This window comes from Megalops cyprinoides, chromosome 24, assembly GCF_013368585.1.
Source record: "Megalops cyprinoides isolate fMegCyp1 chromosome 24, fMegCyp1.pri, whole genome shotgun sequence".
NCBI lineage: Eukaryota > Metazoa > Chordata > Actinopteri > Elopiformes > Megalopidae > Megalops > Megalops cyprinoides.
The window spans coordinates 6,516,455-6,540,462 of NC_050606.1; the positions used below are offsets into that span (position 1 = coordinate 6,516,455).

Here is a 24,008-nt window from a genome sequence, read left to right on the forward strand (position 1 = left end):
CGCCGCTCGAGTCCCCACGCTCTACCCCCGCTGTCCCATGCTCCTTTGCTGCAGAGAGCGGAGCGACAGAGAGCTGAAGGGAAGAGGACAGCGGGCAGGCCTCCGCCAGAGCTGCCGGCGGAGAGGAACAAACCTTTCGGTTCCACTCGCCTTGATTTCCTAGGGGCCGGGTTAACGGGCGTGGCGGAGGCCTGAACGCGTATTTTCGGCTCGATTTGCCGGGGCCGTGGGGCGGGCGGGAGAGGAGGGGAGCCGCGAGACAGCGGCGTTGCGTTTCGGCAGGGTCAGCAACATCGCATCCAGCGCCACGTCAGGGCGGATAAATCAATGATGCAGGGAAAACAGGGCACAGGAAAAAAAAAACAAAAAACAAACTAAGAGTGAGGAACAAACCGCACAACAGAGCAGGTTATTCGCCCGACAGAAATACGACGGATTTCACATGCCAGCACGAGGGATTCAGGCAAAGAACCCCCGCGGTTCACTACACAGAGTGGTTTTCACTGTTTCACTATTGCAATTCACATGGCAATTCATGCAGCAAAATTATTCATTGGTAGAGATGTAATTGAGGGCATTACCTCTGGTGAGAAGGGATGTGTGACTACATGCATGACACATGCTTGCAGATTTGTGAGCAGCAGTACAACCCGGTTGGGGCAGGGCTTGGGAGAGAAACCCAGGATAAACAGGTTGCTGTTGGAAGTGGTGTTGGTTGGCCAGTAGGAGGCAGTCTTTCCTCTGGACTGGGCAGCAGTGTAGCATAGTGGTAAGGAGCAGGACTTGAAACCGAAAGGTTGCCAGTTCGATTCCCTGCTGGGGCACTGCTGTTGTACCCATGGGAAAGGTACTTAACCCAGAATTTCCTCAGTAAATACCCAGCTGTATAAATGGATAACATGTAAATATTGAAACCTATGTATGTTGCTCTGGATAAGAGCACCTGCTAAATGCAGATAATGTAATGTAATGGATTGTATAAATTCAGAGCCACAGATGAGTACTGGGGGCGCTGGGCTGTAGGAGGTGCAGATGAGACTAGGTCCTGACTCACTGTGGTCATTAAAGATACATGGCAATTATTGAAAGAGCGGTGGCGTTACCCCTGCTATCCTGATCCAGCTCCTAATCTGATCTAATCATCCCCACTACAGTTGATTAGTTGCACAAACCCTTGTGTTTTCCGCCCTGCATCTGTCCCCGGGTCATTGTGGTAAAAAAGGAAATTAGTTGCCAGTTGACCTTTCAGGTTAAATAAATGAATGCAATTAATGAGTTGTGCCACTTAGAGAAACATAAAAAATATCATTTTCATGTCTAGATGAGGAGGTGGTGGCTACCCTGCAATTCTGCTGATGACCTTCGATTGGATATTTAATGTAGCTATTAAAATGGACTGACTATTTGTGAAACATTAAAGAATTATCAAAGGTTTAAAAAAACATTCTCTCTCCCTCTTTCGCTCTCTCACTCTCTCTCTCTCAATCACGCACACACACACACAAACACAACCTATGAACTGATAAAGGCGCAGGGTTCATTCTCCAGTTATTAATGCTCACCAAACTGTTTATGATGCACAGTCATAATCTCCTCTGTGCTGCGTTTCCCCACAGTGGCCCTTTGCAATGTTAATTACGTGACTCTAGATTGCTAACTGATACGCAAGATGGATCGCTCCTTATTCTTTTTTGCGCAAGCTGTTTTTGTGTGTCAGTTAGGATTAAAACCAAAGACTTCTGAAAATCAATTACATTTGTAATATTAAGTATATTAAGTGCTTCACATCAATTTATTCAGTGTAATCCTGCTGGAAACAGATTAATCATCAATGGCTTAACTTGTTTACAGCAGACTCCTCACTTCACGCAAATCTGTAAAATGTAAGCATTTGTGGGATGATGCATAGTGATTAAAAGCAACAAATTTCTAATCAATACTCCTCAAACACTCTTTTAACGTTTGTTGAATGTTAATATTTTCAGGCTTTTAAATTTGCTTATTTTATTTTTGCTGGTAAACCAATATAAGAGTGTGATAAGAGGCTAATATGGCTGCTGTTCTGGTGAAATGTATTTTCATGCATTGGTATGACTGCTATAACTTATGCATCCTGTCTACAAACAAATGGTATTTCTCCACGTTCCATATGCAAATCAAAAATTAATAAGAGTAGTGTAAAAAAAGCGGTACTATCCTGTATTTTTTTCCCCTCAAACCTCAATGCATATGTTGGCAGCTGGCTATTCAATGTCTGTTTCAGTGGAAATTTCCTCAGACATTGGGGAACATTTTGCAGATTGATTCCTATGCGATGTGCAGCATGAGACAGAGATGGGGGGAGGTGTTTTGTGGAGGCTGGCAGAGGATGTAAGTCTGGTGGTTCTGAAGCTACACGAAGACATCAGTGATTCCAACTGTTTTGAGGTCAGTGGGTATTTCACTCCACTGCTGGAATGCACTGATGTTCTAAAGAGCGAGATGAGTTCAAATTAAAGATTCAGATACATATAGGGTGAGGAATTAGCAGTAGAGGGAGTCCACAGTCAGCATGCAAAGGGGGAATGCTTTTTAGAATGAATACATACTAGAACATAAAATCAGCTCTTATTAATATATGTTAAATAAATAAATAAATGTTACATGTTTGACACATGAATGCCATCCCAAAATCTGAGCTCAGAATGCTAATAAACCAAGACATTTTCCATTTGGAAAGCTTCATAATTTCATTTCATTTCTCTGTTAACTAAAGTAGAGCTCAATGGGAGAGCATTTAGTTAATCACAGACACAAGACAATGAGCTATTGTATGAGGAGGGGAATGGGGAATCCAACATCCCACCAATGTGCTGAATAACAAGGAAAAGTAAAATAGGCACAGACAACAGTTGCAAAAAGACAAAAGAAGCCAGTCTAAGAAGTGAACACCTGACACAATTAGAGATATCCACCGAAAATATATATTGTGACACAAACGGACCATCGGGCATTAATGATCTGAAGATCATGATTTTACATGTAAATCCTATGGAATTTGTATACTCATATAGTGAAATATCTTTTGCGTCTCTTGTTGCTATTTCGCGTCTTATGCTGAGATGTCAGTTTTTCTTTCTACTGTGCTGTATGGTAATGATACACTGCGCACTAGGATCACGCTTGCAGCCTGTCAGATGACGAACTCAGTTCTCAAAGCAACCTGCTGACAGCAAATCTTGCTTTGAAAACAAAGACCTTTCTTCATTCAGCATGCTTGCTATCTGAAACCAGCCTTTCCTTTTTCCTTGTTTACATTTATGATGTGTACTCCACAAAGATACAGTAATCCAATATCTGTACATGCAACTGGGCAATTATCCTTTAAAAGATTAAAGGCTTTCCTGCAGAAATCCTTATCAAGTTACTCCACAAGTGCTTATTTCATTTTCTTTGCTCCGAAATTGTGCACGCGAATGAGAGGAGTGGGGAAATTATGTGAAACTAATTAGTCTTAGAGAGACTCAAGGCTACTGCAAGTGCGATTTAAAAAAAAAGAGAAAACAAGCATGCCCAACAAATTCTCAAAAATGTGTAAAACAAAGGTCAGAATTTCCATTCCTCTGTATACTTCAAACAAAATCCAGATGTAGCTAAATAACAAAACAATACGTTACACTCACAGAGTCTGATACACGGATAATTACCATGTTATTATGTAGTGTTGTATTCTCCATGCCCATAATCTTGTGGAAAATGAGGATATGTACTGAATTAATGAAAAGCAGCCTCTTTGGGAATATGCGAAGACCTGCCCTATATTCATAAACTATTCAAAGTGCCCTGACAAGACTGTAGTGTGCATAAATATGAAATAGAATTGGGGCTGAACTTTGGCGATAAGAGTCTGGAGACGACTCAACAAAGCAAGTTAATTACCCGCACACATTAACTCCTCGCATTACGTATTAATGCTTGTATATGTCATGATTAAAAATATCTGGCAGTTGAGTCAGGGGGCCCGGCCACCCCTATGTCCCAAAAGCTCAGTGAGCGCTTATTTAGTCGAATCTCAGATTGCAGATAAGATATAAATAATTGTTGCATGATATACACAGACACTGATAACAGCACACAGATATGTATCATTGTTATAGGTAAAGTAGCTAAAAATGCCAATAAAAAATGCCAATAACTGTAATTACAGCTACAGGCTTCTGTATTGATGCAAAGGGCTGTATATGAATACTGGTGCCCTGTCTATTCAAATTGCCGCAATTGCTGAAAAATCAAAGAAACTCCTACATACTTAACACACAGGGCCTAAGTAGGGAGTAGTTGTTTGACTCCTCTCCTTCAGCTTGTGGTCTGGGATCAGAAGCAGGAAGAGAGCTGGTGATTTTCAAAGCAGAGACACGCGCACCACTAAACATGTAATAATTGGCTCCGGAAAGTTGTTTACATTCTATCCGAAAACATTAAAATGAATGTGCATTCAATTTAACCGGATGAAAAGGGACCGGAGCCGTCAGCCGGCAAATTCGATTGCTATGAAGTCACCCCACGAACGCCGACAGAATAATAGCCGCGCTAGGGGATTCTAATCAGTTTAGATCAATGAGTTTTCTCATTCATTCCTCATCTCCTGCGCGTATGCAAGGAGCACCACTGAGCAAGAATGCATGGAGGACTCAGCAAAACCAGCACAGGGCTCCTCCTGTACATAAATAAATCTCTTCTCCCTACTTCCCTTTTTTTTTTTTTTTTTTGTTTACCAGCCGGCTCGAACCCAGTGCTAAATCAAGGACTCCGGGATTGTCAGGGACTGACTGCTGAATTTGCTCGGCGCTCCACAGGGACTTCATAAAACAAATTTTGAGCACCATGATCCACGAGTACCAAGCTAATCTTATCTCCAAAGCCAGAGAAAACTCATATTGCTCGAATCGGGAGGGGGGGGACAGGCGGGGGGGCTAAAACGACCCTCATGAGGTGATGTCACTTCCTCCAACAAGTTTGTTTCCGCCAAAGGGGTCCAGCCGGGACGTGGCATCTGATTAACTCTGCTGATGACACATCACTTGTCACCCTCTTAAAAGACCCAGAAGAACACTGCGCTCCTGTTTTCAGCAATTTTGTGATCTGGCAGCGATGGGCTTTTGATTAGATTGTATTATCATCACTAGTCAAAAAGTCATCCCTTTAGTCTTACTGCTGTTTCAGGTTTGCTGTTTGACTGGCAGCAAAGCAACGAAATAGTTTACCTGAAAAACAGTTTATTATCAAGATGTTTTGTTGCTTTTTCTATCTGGATGAATTGATGATGGATGTGTAGAGTCTGTTGGCTGATGGCAAACTGTTTAAATAAGTATTTACTGGTGGGTGGTGTTTATGTATTGCTTGATAAAACAGAAATTATTGTTGGAATTTTTATTTCAAGTCTTTTTTCTGTTGATCAATATTTGAACCAAGAATAAGAGGATTTGAATTATTTACATGCCATAGTGGCACCAAGGCTGCCTGCTTGCAGCATATTGCAAAAACAAGCCATAATAATTTAACCTTGTCAAGTGGACAGAACAAAGTACACATTGCCAGTTCTTGCTTGATTTTGGTTGCAAGGTTCATCACTCAATTCTTGCAGTGTGTGTGTGCGTGTGCGTGTGTCTGTGTCTGTGTGTATGTGTGTGTGCATGTGTGTATCTTTGCTGTACCTAGCCAAAAATGAATGTCTTTCATCTCAAGACTAAGAGCGGAATAGTGGTTAAAGCATTTCACCGCCCTGGACAGTAAACCCAACTGATCCAGTAAAAAAACAGCTTTAAAATGGGTAACAGAACATAAACACTGCAAGCATTACAATGTATGTTATCCTGATTGCTTTGTCTAGTCATTAACTATTAGTTAGTAGGATAATTTTACAAGTAGAAACAGATGCTGGATGAAATGACATATACTACGGTTAAAATACCTGTACCTTTTTCATAAAGGTAAATAGCATTTACCTCCTCATCACTATGCTTTCATTAGTGATTGTAGAACACAATATCCTGTATTCTCTGTGCTGGAGGATTGGTTCTATTCATATATTTACCTTCACCATTTGGCTTACTGTGATCTACTATATGTCCTCTCTGAGATGGCTCTGGAAAATCACCCAAAAAGCTCATGGTGTCATTAAAATCCTTTTTACTGGGATATTTTAGTGTGTGCAAAAGCAAAATAAACCCTTTCCACACCATTCCTTATCGAGTCTGCCCCTACATTACAACGGACTGCTCAGTCCACAAAAATAACCCTTTTCATACAGGAATGTATCATTTTCTGCAATTACAACTTTGTCTTTGCCATTCCTGATAAGCATCATTCAGTGATTGATCAGATTCTAATGCAGGCTAGATGGATTCCAAAACCAAGTGCCAAAATCAAAAAACATATTGGCAAGTTGTATCAATAGCCAATCGTAAGACTCAGTGAGATCTTTAACCATGCTGTGTAAGACTGCACTGCCGTTTCCGTCTGATCTCTGTCTGACAGTTAAATTTACACCAGCCATCAGCTGCTGTTACCACCGAGTAGCTGTACCAAGCAGCAAACAGCTGTGTCTCCAGGAAACACTGAAATCATTCAATTAAGCTTGCCTGACAGAAAACTGTGGGTGGAGTGATTATACCTACGGCAAGCAATGAAAATATCTACTGCTTGAAACCACTTTTTTTCCATGTTTTGGAACTGTTACTGTTGCAAATACATAAAAACGAAACGTACAGTAATTCCAAACTGAGGCAGCAACTGCATTTTGGCAATAAGGCATTTGCTTTTAATAATGACATAATCAAGTACGACCATGGACAAAAATAATTTTATATATATTTATAAAACCCACAAAAGGTCCACAGTAGAAGTGCTCCCTCTCTTTCAATGCGATGGAAATGAAATATGCGTACAAGACACAAATAATCACTGAATCACATCAGCCCTAGAGAACACCACTGAATACATTATATTGTGCTGTGATTGGAATTAATCATACCTCTGAATACTGGCATATTGTTCTCTGTTCACTAATTTGTTATTACGTGTCCTTCGACATGTTTCAGACTGTGAATAGATTATGGGACAATTACCCCCGGAAGAAGAAAAAAAAAAACAACATGAAATATAAGTGCTGCGTTAAATTACCGAAGTGTCTGCTTAGCCAATATGCAGGGTTGTGGTGTGATTAACTGACAGTGCTTAAGAACAGACACTGAACTAACAAGTACTTAGTGAAAGGGGCTGTTTGTTGATTTGCTTATTCTCATAATACAGTGGTTTTGATCCACTTTCAAATGGGGGTAATGCTCATTTCGACGAACAAAAGATCTTCTTTCAGCTTAGTAGACATTATGGGGATGTGGGATAGTGTATTAGGGTAGTGGAGGTCAAAAGGAGCATCGATTTCCGCCATTTGGCTTCAATAAGAACAAGGCCCCGGGCGCTTTAGGGTCCTCACCTCCCCCAGAGAGAGCTCTGATAAGCAATGCAGTGGAAAGCAGGCCCTGTGGATATCTGCACTTAAGTGACTCAACAGCACAACGTCAGCACAAAGTGTCACGTACACGTGCACGTACACTCACACACACACACACGCACGCGCACACACACACACACACACACACACACGCACGCGCACACACACACACACACACGCGCACACATACACGCACACACTCTCACACACACACACACGCACGCGCACACATACACACACATACACAGACACACACACATACACACGCACGCGCACACATACACAAACACACACACACACACACACACACACACACACACACACACACACACACACGCACGCGCACACATACACACTCTGTCTGAGAAGCACTGGACTGAAACAGACACTCCACCTTTCTCTTCTGCTCCTAATCTAATAGTATGGTACCGATGCGTTTGCTCCCCAGCCAACAAAATCAAATTTCCAGCCATTCAATAAGAGCAAAGAGTTCTCTTCGGAGGAAAGGGACAGATAAACGGAGTTGGTTACAACCAGCAGCGGATGTGACAAACATTTCTGTTTTTATGGGTAGGTTGAGAGTGCATTTCAACAGGAAAATAATATTTGGAATAACATTGACTGGAATTATGTCCTTATAAAAAGCATGGGGGTCAAAAAAAATAATTATTGTCATGCTAGATTCTGGAGATCTCCACAATAGGTGGAGCTACAAACATTGACTTGTCTGAACAGATTTTGCTCACCACAGCAAAACAGATGGGATCAAATCAGTGTGTTAATAGTTAGTAATAACAGAAGACGACACTACACACTTTGGGGTCTGTGAAGCCTCGCCTTCCATCGCCACATGAAACCTATCTTGGCAAAGCTGAAATATGAGACGTCTTACAAGCTCGTTTGATGAAGTGAATTTTCACTCAGGGCCCCATGGCACGAACCATAGGAAGAAAAGCATGAGCGTGTTAATCATGTAAGTCTCTCACTCTAAATTAGATCATACCATTTAAATGAGACGATCTGAGATCTGCGCGTGTATGGTTTGTAGTACGCTCTAACCCCATGAACGGTTTCGGCAAACGTAGCGGAGGAAAAAAAGAAAACCTGCACCGCTTATGAAGCACAACATTGAAGTATGTGGGAAAAGGGGGTTTAATGAGCGGGGAGAATGGATTTTGCAGGATGATGAGAACATGGAAGACTCATGGTGAAAGGAATGTGAGCAGGTCTGTCGCTCTGGGGTAATGGATAAGACACATGCGCGGATGGGGTCACCCCCGTCTCACCCGCGGAGGGGAAGACGGGGGCACAGACCGCGGCTCGGGGCCAGAACCGGGCCTGAGGGGCCCCGACGGAGCGGAGGCTTGTGGGGGCGGGGCTGAGGATCAGCCCTCTGGGGTTGACGTCACGGACAAGGGCAGATGGCACCCACACGGGGAGGAGGATCACCACGGAGACGAGGGCTGGGAGAAAAACCAACATGTCACCTACGTGCTACTCGGCTCGTCCGTTGGCAGCAGATACTCCTCTTCCTCTTTCAAGGCAGAGAAACACAAGTGTCTTTTATGCCACGAAACGGGAGAGGAACAGCAAAAATACTGGACGAAAAAGGGAAGACATAGCTCCCCTGCATGCACCACCTGATGCAGAAATATCATCTGCATACATGCCTATAAAGCAAGCTATATGTGAAAGCATCGAGAATAGAATCATGTATAACATGTATCATGTATAAGAATGCTACATGACATGAGGATGGATGGAATGAAATATGGGCATAGAAAATGGGGCAATGTGGTGAAATGGTGAAAGGAAATACCTGCCTCTGTGACTAGAAGGTTATAGGCTTGGATCCTGGGTGCACCACTGCTGCTGTAACCTTGAGCAAGGAGTTTGACTTAAAATACAGTACCTCTACTGTATGCAGCTATATAAATGGATAATGTGGAAAACACAAAGCATGCAACTTGCCCTGGAACAGGAGTAGTGCTGTTGAGAATAAATTCAATAGGAATGTTTCTTTTTCCTTAAGAGGGAGCCCCCTCAACAGGTCCATCATTAAATCAAAATGACCGTAAATCAGAGTGAAGCAAGATAAAATCATCAGCCGTCAATGTAAAGAAATGTATACGTGTGTGGGAGCCCAACAAAAGCCACATGTAGCTCACACGGTAAAGCCTAGGAACTGGTAGTCACAGGCAGACGGACACGGAGAGAACCAGCTGACGATGAAAGATAAAATCATGGGAAAAATAATGGGTATGAAGGGACGAGAGTGAATTCTAAGGGCAACAGTCAACAGACAACATTTTTTGCCTTGTGTGTCCAAATTCTGAGCGATTTACAACACTTGCAGTTTTGCATACCGCATGTTCTGCAACCAGTTTCTACAGCTGGAAGTCAGTTTGGATAAGGCGGGGGGGGGGGGGGGGGGGGGGGGTGTTCATAGCCCTCAAGCCTATACTCTATTGATGTGACCTTGCCCTGGGCCTTTGCAGTAAACATATGAATAGAGCTGTATGTTCAAAGCTAAGCTCTGGAGTGCATACTGTTCATACAAGCACACTTCTCAGGGTGAATAAATCTTTCAAGATAATAATTATTGTTTGCAAACAGTGCAGAGAACGGTTGAATTGTCTTCACTTTGTGTTTATCCAGCTTGTGACCCCGTGATATATAGAGGATTTGAGCAGATATGTTGCTAGTGTGTACGTGACTATATCAGTACACAAGGAGCTCTGCTTATGTTATTGTCAATTTAGCAGACACTCTTATCGAGACTGACTTAGACATGTTACAGTTTTTACATGTTATCCATTTAATACAGCTGGATATTTTACTGAGGCAATTGTGGGTTGAGTACCTTACCCAAGGGTACAGCAGCAGTACCCTGGGGGGAACTGAACAGGCAACCTTGTGGTTACAAGCCCTGCACGTTACCACTATGCTACACCGACGCCTCTTGTAAGGGCCATCTACTCTATGCTTATCTTACAGACATCCCTTCGACTTTTGGTCAGTCTACAGAAATTCAAATGGATGTGAGGCTTTTTCACTTCACTTTTTTGGTAAGACAAACCCAAATTTAATTTGTTTCTTTATGGAACTGAAAAAAATTACTGCCAGGCATTATACTGTGAGTGAGTGAGAGAGACGGGGGGGGGGGGGGGGGGGGGGGAGAGAGAGAGAGAGAAAGACAGAGAGATTATGTCAGTGCTAATAGTTTTTTACACTGAGGACATAATTCCCAATTTGATTGACAATGCAATTTCTGCTGTCAAAAAACATTTAAAGTGATTTGCCACTTACATTGACTGAGCATGTAGCTTCACCTTAGCTAAACTGTTTCCTGAGCCATGTACAGCATTGTGTCAGCCATTCCGATCCTCTTTTACCTCTTCCCTAAGTACTGCTGGGAGATAATGTTCCTTAATTGCAGAAGACATTGCCCTGATTGATTCCGCCGGTAAGGGATCAGTGGGAAGATGAAAATGCAGTTTTCCCTGGGCCGGCGTGAGACTTGGATTCCATAAAATGGTCCACGTGGTAACGCTAATTCCTTTGAACAAGTCACCGAGGAGCCTATAAGCGTTGGCAACCGCAGCCCAACTCCGAGGCCGCAAGGCAACTGTTGAAGCCAGGCCCGTAAGATCAAAATAGTTAGTCGCCGAGCACATCGACAGCAATCTTGAGGGTTGAACATATGCTGATGAAGCGGAGAGTTAGCATCCGTGTCAACATCAAAAGGACTGGGGATTCTGCCCATCCAAACTTCACTGTATTTAGTGCAGAAGGGTCTGGATGGTGTTCAAATTCTCAAAGATCAAACATCTTTTTTTCCCTATACATTAAAGAAAACCGGCCTTTGTTCACAAACAGTGGGGAAAGGTGGATGCCAATATAAGCCAGGGTAATTACCTTCGTACAGTTACAGTGTACCTGTACTGTGCTGAGACAGTGTGTCAAACACAGAGAGAAAGCTGGCTCTCCCCTGTCCGCTGATCCACACTCTTCTCATCGGAGAGAGAGAGAGAGAGGGAGAGAGAGAGAGAGAGAGAGAGATAACGCCTGCCTCTGTGCTGGTGAGGCCGCTCCCTAATTGACATGTAATTAGACAGCCGCAGCTCGCAGACACAGAGAGAGAGCAGCCAGAGCGAGAGAGTGACAGCAGGCACAGCGAGAGACGGCCTCCAGATATCTAGGCGGGGAAGGAAAAAAAGCAAAGCAAAACAAAAACAACAAGGAACCAAAAAAAAAAAGAACCACTTCGCAACCGGGCTAACTCCACTTAGCGGGAGGTCGAACGAGAACAGCCGCAGCAGGTGCAGTGCACCTCGCAAAAAAGAAGGGAAACTGCACGGTTAATCCCATTGTTATTTATTTATTTATTCGGCAAATGCTCTTATCCAGAGCAATTTACAAGGCTATCATCTTAGCAAGGTACATTGACTGTGTGTCCTCGGAACAAACACGACAACAACAACAACACAGGTAGAGAACAGAAACTTTGTGATTGACTGTCAAGCTGAAAAACACTGAAATATAAATATACAATGCAGACTATGTGCCTCACTTACCTAACAGTTATCCCTCACAGTGACATAAATGCAATGAGCCTATCTGTGATACATTGGAGGGACATCACCTTATATCATAGTAGCTCAATCATTGACGCATAACAGCAATATTACACTATATCACAATTATAGTGACAGAGATGAGGTATTTCGTGCTAGGCATACAATACCTTCAGGTTCTGCACACCAGGATGGGCTCTGAAACGGGGGGGGGGGGGGGGGGGATTATGCAATATCATTATAATATTGTTGTTGTTATAAAATCATATTAAAAGATTAACATAATATTTGTATTGTAGTTTGTCAACAATGGTGTCAATAATGCTGGCATTGGTGAATGAGTACTCAAGAGAATATCAATCAATAGGTCTTCATTGCATGACAGTCAGGGCATTACCACTGTAATCATTAAAAACCTATCAGATCTTTTTTTTTCCAGTGCTTCATTCTCTGATGAATTAATCTGAAATCGTTCGTATTAATTTGCATAGTCTTTTTAAAAACATAACTAAATGAAATGCAAATATATATAATATTGCTCATATATAAGTATGATTAGGAAAATCTCGTTGGTTTTATTGTCTTCAAAGAGAGGAAGAACCATTTTCCCAACCATTCTCTTCTCTATATGTGACCCGTAGGGGAAGACATAGACCCTATTGATAAACAAATGTACTCACAATCACCACGGTTGTTACAATTAATTTAATGTTCTGAAGTAGCTGACATGTTGTGGCAAGACGCCTCTTTATCATTGTGCTAAACACAGCTTGTGAATAACAAAACACGCAACGCTCAGAGTTTGGGTCGTGCTTCTGCTTCTGCAAATCACTACGTCCTGACTACCCGTGCGAGCTTTGCGTTGGGGTTTAGGGCGATTTACTTGCAAGATTGGAAATGGCCAACTAAAAACTTCCCCTGCAATTTATTTACGTATAATATGTTCTATACGTATAATACGTATTGAATAAAAATAACTTTAAGGTCCAACGATGTATATTTGCCACTCAATGATATTTATAAACCCATTAACTTTTATCAATAAGCCTCCGTAGTGCTAAATGGTAAATGAGGGATAAACTGATCCTTTACAGATAACGGGCAAGAAACATTTTTGCATTTGCTAATTTCCGCTTCTGTCTCTACTCGTTCTGTTCACATTTAAATTGCACCTATAGTTTTACACACCATGAGGGCATTTGAGTATGTGCATGTAAAACGAATGGTCCAGCAAGGGTGAATGAATGCAAAATGAATGCTCTCCTGTTTCTCGTTACACCGATAATATACCGCAGGAAAAAAATAGTTTCGCAAACGTGCAAGAAGACCCCCTGAAACGACCTTGAATCGCACAGTCAGAAGAACCTTTGGGGTTAAGCCAGTTATAAATAACAGCTCACAGACAATTCAAAACAAAACAAAACAAAAAAAAAACCTGAAGACAGATTCTCAAAACGCGCCAATCTCTCTGCCTCCCCTCCCAGTGATGCCGACCCTCCGGGATGGGGATGGGTGGGGATAACGGAAAGGCAGACAAGAGATTTTCTTTTTGTTGTAGAAAAAGGAGGAGGAGTTTGTCATTACAGTCAGGCGTCCGGAGTTTCAAGAAAGAGGGAGAGAAAGAGAGGGGAGAAAAAAAAACAACATCCATTAGAAGAAGTTAAGAGAAATTGACGATGTGACCAGTAGGGAGAGACAGTGAGGTGTCTGTGTAAGTATTTTGGTATTGGGCCGCCTGGCGAAGGGGAGTTGCAGCCTCAGTACCATATTGCGATTTCAGTACGGAGCGGAGAGTGGGAGAGGAACGAGGCTCCTTCATGTTGCTGCCCTTGCCGCTTTTGTTTCAGAGAACGTCGTAGCGCATCGGTCCGAACGGAAACCTATCTATCACTGGATTCCGAACGAGGGAGATAAAACGCATATCCATGTACCGAAAGGAGGGCTCGGGGATGCTTGTGCTGTCGCTCCTGGCAGCTTTGCAGGTAATATTTTTTCGCTTTACTGTTTTGCGAAACGCTGCTGAGTTGAGCAGGAGCGAGTGAGTCTGCTTGTTCGCTGTGGCGATGCTGCTGAAAACTGTCCAATTTAATGCCCGGTGTCGGCACTTTTTTTAAAAAATCTTTAACCAGAATTTGTCGGATTCGGGTTTTTTTTAACGTGTATTTATATGTCAGGCACATAATTGACAGAGTGCAACGTTTTGAGTATTTTTGATGCCATCAGGGCAACATCACCAATAGTGAAAGCAGCACACAAAACGGTAGCTAAATGCTGGCGCTTTAGGGTCGACTCTTCCCCTTGTCCTTCCTTTCGAGCTTGTGCATCATTTCATGCTATGAATCGTTGTGGCTGTGATCGGATTGTTACAATGCAAGATCGTCCGTACCAGCGCATAAATTCATAGTGCTCAAAACACTAGGACGTACTTACTGGATGCACTACGTGATGCACTATGCACAAGTCCTGTCGTGTTTAGAAGGAATTGAATGTCTAATGTGGAGAGAGTTTTAATCGTCCCATAGGCAAGCCGTTACGGATATTTAGCGTTTGGAGAATTTGGGTGCCGCAACCGTTACAAGACCAGTCGTCGTCCTTAAGTTGCGTTGTTAGGAAGTTGACGGCGCTGATGGTGTGGTGAGGTAGTTTTAAATATTGTGACTGATGCATAAGTCACAACAGCTGATAAATGATGTTAAAGGCGCCACATGAGGCAAAAGGCAATTGACCTTTCCGGTTTTTGTTTTTTAATCAGGTGTCGTTACATCACTTCAGTAAAGGTACTTTCATTAGTTTGCTTGATGAAATACACAGCCGATTTCTGGAAAAGAACAAACGGCGAATGTGCGTTTTAAACGTCGATGTGCTCCAGTGGGTAGGCTTATAGTAGCAATATCAGGCGCTGATATCTGTCATGCGTTAAAAAAAATAGTAGCATGTTCTATAGTTTGGTAGGGACGTGCTGACCCAGTTCTATCCAGGGATGGGATACTAACTTATTGTGGACATTGCATACACTGTTATTATTTATTTATTTATTTCCCATACAAGCTATGGACCCAGCAGTGGGGGGGAACTGCCAGCATTGTTTTAAGATGTTTATTGAAGTAGCCGTTGCCAGACAGCTATGATGATGCGAATGAATACATTGTAGTACTCCAGAAGTCTGAATAATTATAGAAACCTAAAAATTACTGTGTGGATATCCAGATTTATTTATTAATTTAACGTATTTTCCCCAAAAGAGTTTATGTTTGGTTTTGTTTTGTTAGAATAGTTACGTCGCTTTGGCTAATGCACGCGTGTATGAAGTGTTTCACAAGTTCGTCGGAAGCCGTTAGTTGCTAGCACTTCGTACATTTCGCCGTGTTAGACAATGCATACACCCCCCCGCCCCCATTTAAATTCCAGTGATTGAAAATAGCAAGTGGCACGGATACCCACAATGCACTGGTGCTGTGTAACTCCCAGCCCGCATTCTTTGTGGGTCCCACAAAAGAAGTGCGATTAAGGGTATTGGGGAGGTGAGGTTGCATGTTAAACGCTTCACAGTATATCTGATCTTATTTGTACCTGCTCGTGATTCCTTTTGATCAGATGCACTGTTACTCGCACTCCGTTTAACCTAATTGCTCTTAGTTTTGGTCCGTTATGAGGGAGTATATTATACGAAGATTGATATTACATTTGTAGACAGAGATCATGCTGGGATACCTCCCTGTTTCACTCTGAGAAGAAGCAAAGAAACATTCCCCTTTAAGAATATACATTACCTGTCAGTACTTTGTGCTATCCACGTCCTTGCTATCAAGTGAAATGTATAGGCTGTGATGTGGATATTATTTATTTACACAATGCAATAAGACAGATATTTAATTAAAACAATGTATGTAGTCATACTACTTCAGCAGTATTGCAGGGTTTTATGAAGCTGGGTAGAAAGGCTTTGCAGACTATATTTCAAACAGTCACTGTCTTTCTTGCCATAAGTGGGCGGGGCTCTCTTTTGGAATGATAGCAGAGGTGTTCATTGGGAGGATTTCATTATTAGGGTGACAGAGGTCAAACAATGGCTCTGCGGGGAATGTTCCACAAAAAAGTCATGCAATTGTGAGTCATGCCATAAGCTCTTGGTGGGGGGGGCATTGTTTACATCATAAAGTAAGGAAGTATTCTTTGACAGACAGCCCCCCCCAGGGTGTCTTGCTGACGTCGGTGTCACTTAATATCCTACGCTACGTATCTGTATCTGAGCGAGGCAGTCCTCCCCATCTCTCATTGATTACAGGAGTAAACAGGGTTGACCTTACTCTGTCTCTGAATTCTGACAGGCACAAAGGTCATTGGCTGCATAAACTAAAGTCAAACTGCGAAGACCGTTTCTCAGCGTGTGTGAGAGTGGGAAAGGGAGAGAGGGTGGGATGTCGTGCCATCCAGACATTTACATGAGTTTCACTGTTGCTCCATTCATGTAGCTTTCCGTTCCACCTGATATGAAAAGGGGGGGGGGGGGTGAGGGGGTGCTTACCCGGGGCAACGCAGCGGCAGAGGGTGCCGGGTGACAATCACCGGAGTGACTATGCAAACAAACGGGGCCCTGTTCCCCGCTCAGCCTGGCCCCCGTGGCAAACGCTTGGCCTTTTTGGCCTCATTACCCTAATTGCAGCCTCCTTGAAAACAACAGATGCTTTTGTGCAAACTTGCAGGGAGCTGAGAAGTGTGCACCCCCCTCCCCCCATCCACCCTGGACCCCCCAAAAGAGAGTGTTTTTTTTTTCTGAAGATGCAGTGAAGTGCATTTTGAGAAATGATTTATGACCTCTTGTCTCCTCCTTCCAGATCTCCGCAGATGCAAGAGGAGCCCCTCTGTGCAAACCCGGATTTACAGAGGATATGTACAGCGCAGCCGTCTCTGGGGGTCTGACGGAGGGACAGCCTCTTCTCTATGGTAACCGCTCTGATGTTTATGCACTTGCTACGGCTTCTTTCTTACTCGCTCTGTGTGTGGGGCCAGCGTGTGGTTGTGGAAAGCAAAAAAAAAACACGCGTACACACTGTGCTTTGTCGGGAGTGTGGTTTGCGCGCTAGTTAAAAATCCCGCTCGTCAGTCCAAATCTTTTTTGTTCGGCTTCCCCTGCTTTTAATCAGTGTCTTGTACATGCGGGTGTGGGAGGTAATTGCAGAAGTCCCGAAAATGTTTCAGTTCAGCTGAGTAAGGCGAATATCCAAACTCCTGTGTGGATGTGGGCCTAGTTAATAAGGAGGGCCATCGTAATTATGCATTTTTGTCTTTGGGGAAAAGGGTAGTTGTCATTTTTAAAAATGACTGTGGGACTTGTCTGCGTTGCAGGGGTATTTTTATCTGACCGTGTTCTTCTTCTTTTTTGTGTTTGGTTTAAAAAAAGAGAAATTGACTGGGCTGAAACTGTGACTCATTTCATTGTGAGCGGACAGTGGCGCTGGTCATCACTTCCTGTTCTGAGACCCGACCCTGAATGTGCAGATGTAACCTGCCGCGGTCACGTTAAAATGGTGTCATCTTTGTGAGCCACAATCACGCTGCCCCCCTAAACGGCCCTGCTTTGCTGAAGTCCCATGCCTTTGAGAAAGTGTGCCTTTCGACTCTCTTAGTGGACAAACACATGCTGTTCACAAGCACGCTATCAGTGCTCCACCACATGTCACAAGTCTCAGATATTTGGTACTCATTCTCGTGTACACATAAATAATTCAACGAAGGAAGTATAACATCTTGCTCTGGCGTATGAGTACAGTTGCATTCAGTGTAATTATGCAGTGTGAGTGCTGTGCAGACGCATACGCCATAGCGGTCTTCCAATTAGTCTTAAATGTTGATAAGAGGAACCACAGTGTGTTGGCAATTACCAGGCAGTATACAAACTAGAAAATGCTACCCCAGCTGTAACCTTTGTAATGTTGCACTCTCTTGCCACTTGCTTGGCTATTCAAATTCAGAAAAGCTGCTTTATAGATCTGGCTTTGCATATGACAGCATTGTTAAACTGGTGGCAGCCAAGGCCGAATATTCATCCTCTGAGCTCTGAGCAATTTCCCTAGCCGTGATTAACACATTTACTCGATCAATCACAATGTATTTTTAATAACTGCAGTGTCCCAAAGTGCATAACATAGGGAACTCTCTAGAATAAAGAAAAACACAGAAATCTGAGGGGGGAAACCTGGGAAATAATCTCCTGACTCTAGAAAAAAAGGCATCTGAGAGAAACAGAAACAAATGGAGCGGGTAAATGCATATATCTGTCAGTTCACTGAGTAAATCCAGAGACTCCTAGGTGGCTGGAGGGATGGCCTTAAACCATGTGTTCCTTATATTTTTTTTATTTCGCACTTTTTTATTTGTACCCACAACTGCCACAAAACAATAAATGTTGTGGAAGAGATGAAAAAAGTAACACTTGCTTAAATCTGTCAGTCAAAGTTATGGGCCATGTAGGAGAATCGAAAAGGCCCACGTTCGCTTTGCAGTGAAATAACCCAAATTTTACTGCCCGTTTTACACTTTTTTTTTCCTACCTGTTGTTTTTTAGGATGGTCGATCGTTCGCGAAATAGTCAAAAGACAGAGAGTGCGGACTGTAATCTTCACGTCACTTCCAATAAATGTGTACCCAGTGTCACTATTCCCTCTGACTCAGGTGACAGTCATGTGTAACCAAGCTGCGATGCCAGTATGACCATATAAGGCGCGCCCGAAACAATGCTATCACCCGCATGCAAGGGCTTGGGAGGAGATTGGGTCTGGGGCACTGAGCAGTTTGAACAAAAGATAACTACCGGCATTGGATTTCACAGTGGGTGCTTAAATGTCACGGCGTGACACTACTTTGAGTCAGAGGTGTTGGTGGTGGGGGGGGGGGGGGGGGCTTTCATTTCTGTCCTACCTGTAAATAGTCACTGTTTGATCTTCCAGGTGATCAGTTTCCTCTTTCTGTTGAGCTGTAGATGGTCCGTAACGGCTGGTAATCATGCCCCCTTTTGTTTGTCTGTCTGTCGGGGGGCCCCCCGTTGCAGAGCTCTATCTCAGTCATTCTAATGTGCCTCTAAAGAGGTTTCTGTGATTCGCTCTGGGACAATGTTAATGCAATCTCATGTGTTAATGAATGTTTTCTGTGCCCGCTTACTTATAGGACAATGTTTTCATGCTGTGATGTTTGAATGCTAAGCTCCCCTTTACAAAACACATTTGCAATGCAATTTTAACATTCTGTGTGTGAGAAGCACCTTTGTTCTACATGCTGCATGCTGACAAGGCTTAGATTAATACTCTCACCTGACTACCCACAAACACAAGTTCTGGGCTTCCTTTTTATTCCGCCTAAGTTCCTGTGGACGGCTTCTGAAAAAATAAACAGTAAATACTAAATTATCCTCTTGGCCTAACCTGCCGTTTAAGATGCGAAAGCTTGATGATTCAACAAAACAAAATGGACTCTTTTCTTCAGTCATAACAACATCACGTCGGTTAACCTCTGGGTGAAGACTGTGTAAAGTTTTCACAGACAAATCTCACAGTCAGCTGTGACAGTGGAGGTGTTCTGCAGAAATGTAGGCTAGCTGTACTATCAAAAAGTGCCAGCTGAAAATATTAAAGCAGTTAAAACTGTAACAATATCTAAATAATAATTATAAGAAATAGGCATTATTCTTAAGGAGTATTTTCCTCTCAGCCCCATGTAACTCACAATAAGTGTTAGAGTGGTGGAATATAGTCTAGTCACATTATTTTTGCATCACTGGTTCAGGAAAAAATATGTATTAGCATTTTGTGCTAATCATGCAGTAATTGATTAGAAAACTTCTCAGTACATTAGGTTCTTACTTTACTTTTTGCTTAGTAGACGCTTTTATCCAGAGTGACTTATATAGCTTACAGTTTTTTTCATGTTATCCATTAATACAGCTGGATATTTTCTGAGGCAATTTGAGTAAGTAATATGAACATTTGGGTTACAAGCCATGTTCCTTCCCACTGCACCACACGGCTGGTAATGCGGTAGATAGTGATGGTGTGGTTAACGGGGAGGTTATTCTAAACAGCCTGTCTAGGGTCTCTTTGGGAAATGAACCCTGTGCCCTCACAGCTGACCAAAAAGAAAAACTCTTTTCTGCTCTTAGCAACCAAAAATGGGCTTCCTAATCAGTGTAGTCATATGAAACACCTGGTGGAAACGAGAAATAATGATTTTTGTTCCCGGAGAGGAACGATTCGGTCACCGGTGTCCAATCAGAGCCCGGGCTTTTGACAACCGATAACCGCCTCGTTGCTTTTCAATGGAATCATTCAGGCAAATTTGACGAAGTTTTGCCGGAAAAGAAAGTGGTGGGAGTAGAGGGAGTAATGATTTATCCAGGGGCTATTCACAAGCGATGCAGAAAGGAGGTTATGCTCTTTGTTTGAAAGTGGGAGAGCCACCTACGTAGCCCAAGGCTGTAGGACACGCTGCGGTCTGACGTTCCCACAGTCTGCCGCAGATACAGTGGCTGCCGATGACTGTGCTCTGAGCAGGAAAAAATAAAAGGATTTCCGCTGGACGACTCCACAGTGCCAGCACAATTTAAAGGCTGTCTAAAATGTGAGATAAACGGCTGATCCGGTGGACTTAACTCATGTCAGTATGCTCTTGTTTCTTATTTTTTCCAACAGAGACTGACATACAATTGGTGAATCGATGGGTCTGACGTTGTTAGGCTCAGTTAATAATAGCTTAGAGTTATGATGAAGCCATGTATCGGACTATTTCAATATCCATTTGCAATTTTCAGTTACAAAGGCAATTTGCACCTGGAACGCTTTTGTGACAGACATCAGAACAGAAAGTTAGAGGCTCGTTTGAGATTTAAAAGTGACAGAATTTCACAAGGAGAAGTGGGAAATCACTGGCCAGCTTTGGTTGGTGCTGAGACCTTCTATAAATATGCTCAGTCATCCGTGCGTGAGTCTGTACATATGTACGTCTGACACTTTTCAGACAGGATCTCCTAGGCTATGATATCAGAACCAAACCTGATCATTCCACTATGAGGGCTTTGTTCTCCAAATCTAGGTTAATTAAAAAGCCGAAAGCCTCATTGAACTTGTAACACTAGTGTGCAGTCTCACCCCCCCCACCCCTTCCCACTCCCCTCCCCCAAAGCCGTCCTACTTTCTCTCCCTGTGCCAAACTTCTCATTTAAGATTTGACTAATTAAGTATGCTTAGCTGATGAGCAATTGCAAGGAGCCTGCGTTGATTATTCTATTTCATCTACCGTTCACTTCCATTTGTAATGTTTCCATGTCAACCGGGTTCCGGCCCTCCCACCCGGCCCCTCCGCTGGGGTCTGAACTCCAAGCGGGGCGACACAGCTGATTGAGTCCCCTCTTACTGTCACACTGCGGAGCTGGTTCTGGGCCGGGTTTGTTCGGCGCCGGGTCCTGGATCGGTGTTCTTTTGTCTTCTCTGTCAAGCTGCCCCAGCAGATCCCAGCAAGCAACTAGATGTAAACAGAAGGAATATGGAGTCTAGACTCCTGGGGGGGGAAATCTTAACCTTGTACTTCAGTTAGAGTCTAGGCAGTCATCTGAACCTGGGCGTACAGCAGTATTCAGTGAGATGTTACATGTTACAGTTGTGGTTCATGGTAATTCACTGGAAAAGGAGTTCCGGGTTAGCCAGCTCTGGGTCCAGCTGTTGCCGGCCTGGTTCCATCACTACAGTGGAAAAAGGGGCTAGCTACAGTTCAGACAAGCTGGGAGATCACAGCTGCATGGCTTGATAGAGAAGTGCTCACATGGATCAAGGAGATTTACGAGAGGTTTATAAACCGTCTTTCCTGGATCTAGTGGCTGTCTGTTGTTTTGATAAATCGCAGAGAAGAATGCCGCTTAATTTCTTTTGTTGTATTTACCAGTGGAAATTGGGATTTGGCATCTGCATTTATTTCAAACCAAAATTGATGTCTATGGAATATAAGAAAATGTTGGTGTTAGCACCCTGAAAACAGTCCTTTAAACAAAGCATTAACCATGGCAAAGGGACAGATCTGTGTTTTCATTGGCTCTTTTGTAAAGAAAAGTACCATTTGTGTTTTGTCATTATCAACCTCCGCGGTCTGTCAGCATCTTGTTGGTTCCTGGCGCAGATAAACACAGTATGACATGTTTTTAAAGCAGTTTTCGGGCCAGACGTGACCCTGGCTCACCCCATTTTGTTAAGTGGGTTTTGGCAGACCTTGCACAACCTTTTCATGACTTGGGGGGGGGGTGGTACTTTTTTTGGTGTGAGTGAAAACAGGTTCTTTTAACACAAGCAATTCATCACAGTCGTCAGTGTTGTGATTTAAAAAACTCTATTGTATGTACTGTTTCGCAGAGGCTGATTCACTCTCTGCCTGCCTTGTGTCTTTTGCTAGGTAAATGAACGTCTTTTGATAAGCAAATGTACTGAGGAATTGCCCAGGGGCCTATTTAAAAATAGGAGCATTAAACTCCACTCAGCATTTATAAGTTCATGTTGCCATACATTGTAATTTAATGACATCTATATCCGTTCTAACTGTTGTTATTGTATAAACAGAGCCCATAAAACTAAATATAAATTGTTGTTTTGGAAGTGAAGGCACTAAGCGTTTTTGAATAGTCTGAATGATTTTGTTTTGAATTTTTGATAAGTTTTCCTTTTTTTCTCATAATGAGAACAAGTTAATATGGTCTTATTTTGATCTGAGTGCTTAATTGCGCAATTGAGTAGGGTTAATTGGATGATTAACGAGGTTTGTGAAAAGAGGCCTGTGACTCAAAGCTGGTAGGAAGTAGGCTGAATCGCTGGCGACAGCGTGCGGCCATGGACTCTCGTGTTAACGGAGTTGCTCTGAGTAACGAAGGGTCCAGCACCTCTGCTTAGTCTTGGCATGAAGTGTTAACAGTCACCGAAATGCTTTCTGGTTTCAAACACTCGCCCCAGAATACAGAATACAGAATTTCCCAACATTCCCTGTGTGTTTAACCACTCCACTCCACTGCTCCCTACCAGTAGTAGTAGTAGGTTTTTTTTTTATTATTATTTATTTTTGGAACTGATCGATAGATCCAGGGTCTTTGTTTGGCATGATCAATATGCTGTAATGAAGTCCGTGCTCCAATTCTCAGCTAAACATTGCCGCAGGGTATTGGGGGGGATTGTGCTGTACATTATGAAGCGTAATAAATTTTACCCAGCACCAGTGCATGTTGTTCACGTTCTCTGTGCGGCCCCTCAGAAACGTGCAATGTGATTGGCTCTGAGCTGAGGTCAGGCACGGGCGAGCGACGGCTGTAATCGCCTTCGCCCGGGAGCGGGCCGCCTCACCCCGGCGCATCTTTGATCGCGGCCCTCACGGCAGTCCTGCGACCGTTTTCACAACCATAAAATAATAATGCGATGGAGCGCAGCGGTATGTGTCTAATTTGCGCCAGGGCGTGCGCCTTTTAAGGCCGTGCTCCGCGCCCGTGGAAGGGGGCCATGTTTTATAGATGCCTGACCTTTCGTTGTCGGCTCCTTATCGGCACGGGTTGTCTGCACGCATTTCGCAGCAGTGGGACTTCTGGAATGGCTCACTGATAAAGGAAGTTTACGTTTCGTTCGCACCGCCCACCCCTTCTCACCACCCACTGACTTATCTGGAAATCCCCCCCCCCCCATTTCCCACTTATGGCCGTGGATCGCTCCGGGTGACGGTGACGGGGTGGCGGCTTGGCGATTTGTCTTGACCCTGTTTGTATGTGTGAGAGTGTGTGTGCACACGCGTGTGTGTGTGTATGGCTGTGAAAAGTGTGAAGATTCAGAAAAGACATACTGAAAAAGGAGACTGTAAGAGAAAGGCAGAGAGGCATAGAAACAGAAAAAGAATAGGAAAGAGAAGAAAGCCATGAACAGAGAGAAAGT

The 24,008-nt window shown here is 43.3% G+C and overlaps 1 protein-coding gene across 1 annotated transcript in view; it reads left to right on the top strand.

Annotated features, from left to right (window-relative positions):
- Positions 1-13,641: 13,641 nt before the first annotated feature.
- Positions 13,642-24,008, top strand: part of LOC118770982 (cadherin-2-like) — a 65,473-nt gene continuing 55,106 nt past the window's right edge. The window contains exons 1-3 of the mRNA XM_036518789.1: positions 13,642-13,780; positions 13,917-14,051; positions 16,905-17,013. Coding sequence (XP_036374682.1) covers positions 13,995-14,051; positions 16,905-17,013 — 166 coding nt within the window. The 5' untranslated portion in view covers positions 13,642-13,780; positions 13,917-13,994. The remainder of the gene's footprint in view (positions 13,781-13,916; positions 14,052-16,904; positions 17,014-24,008) is intronic.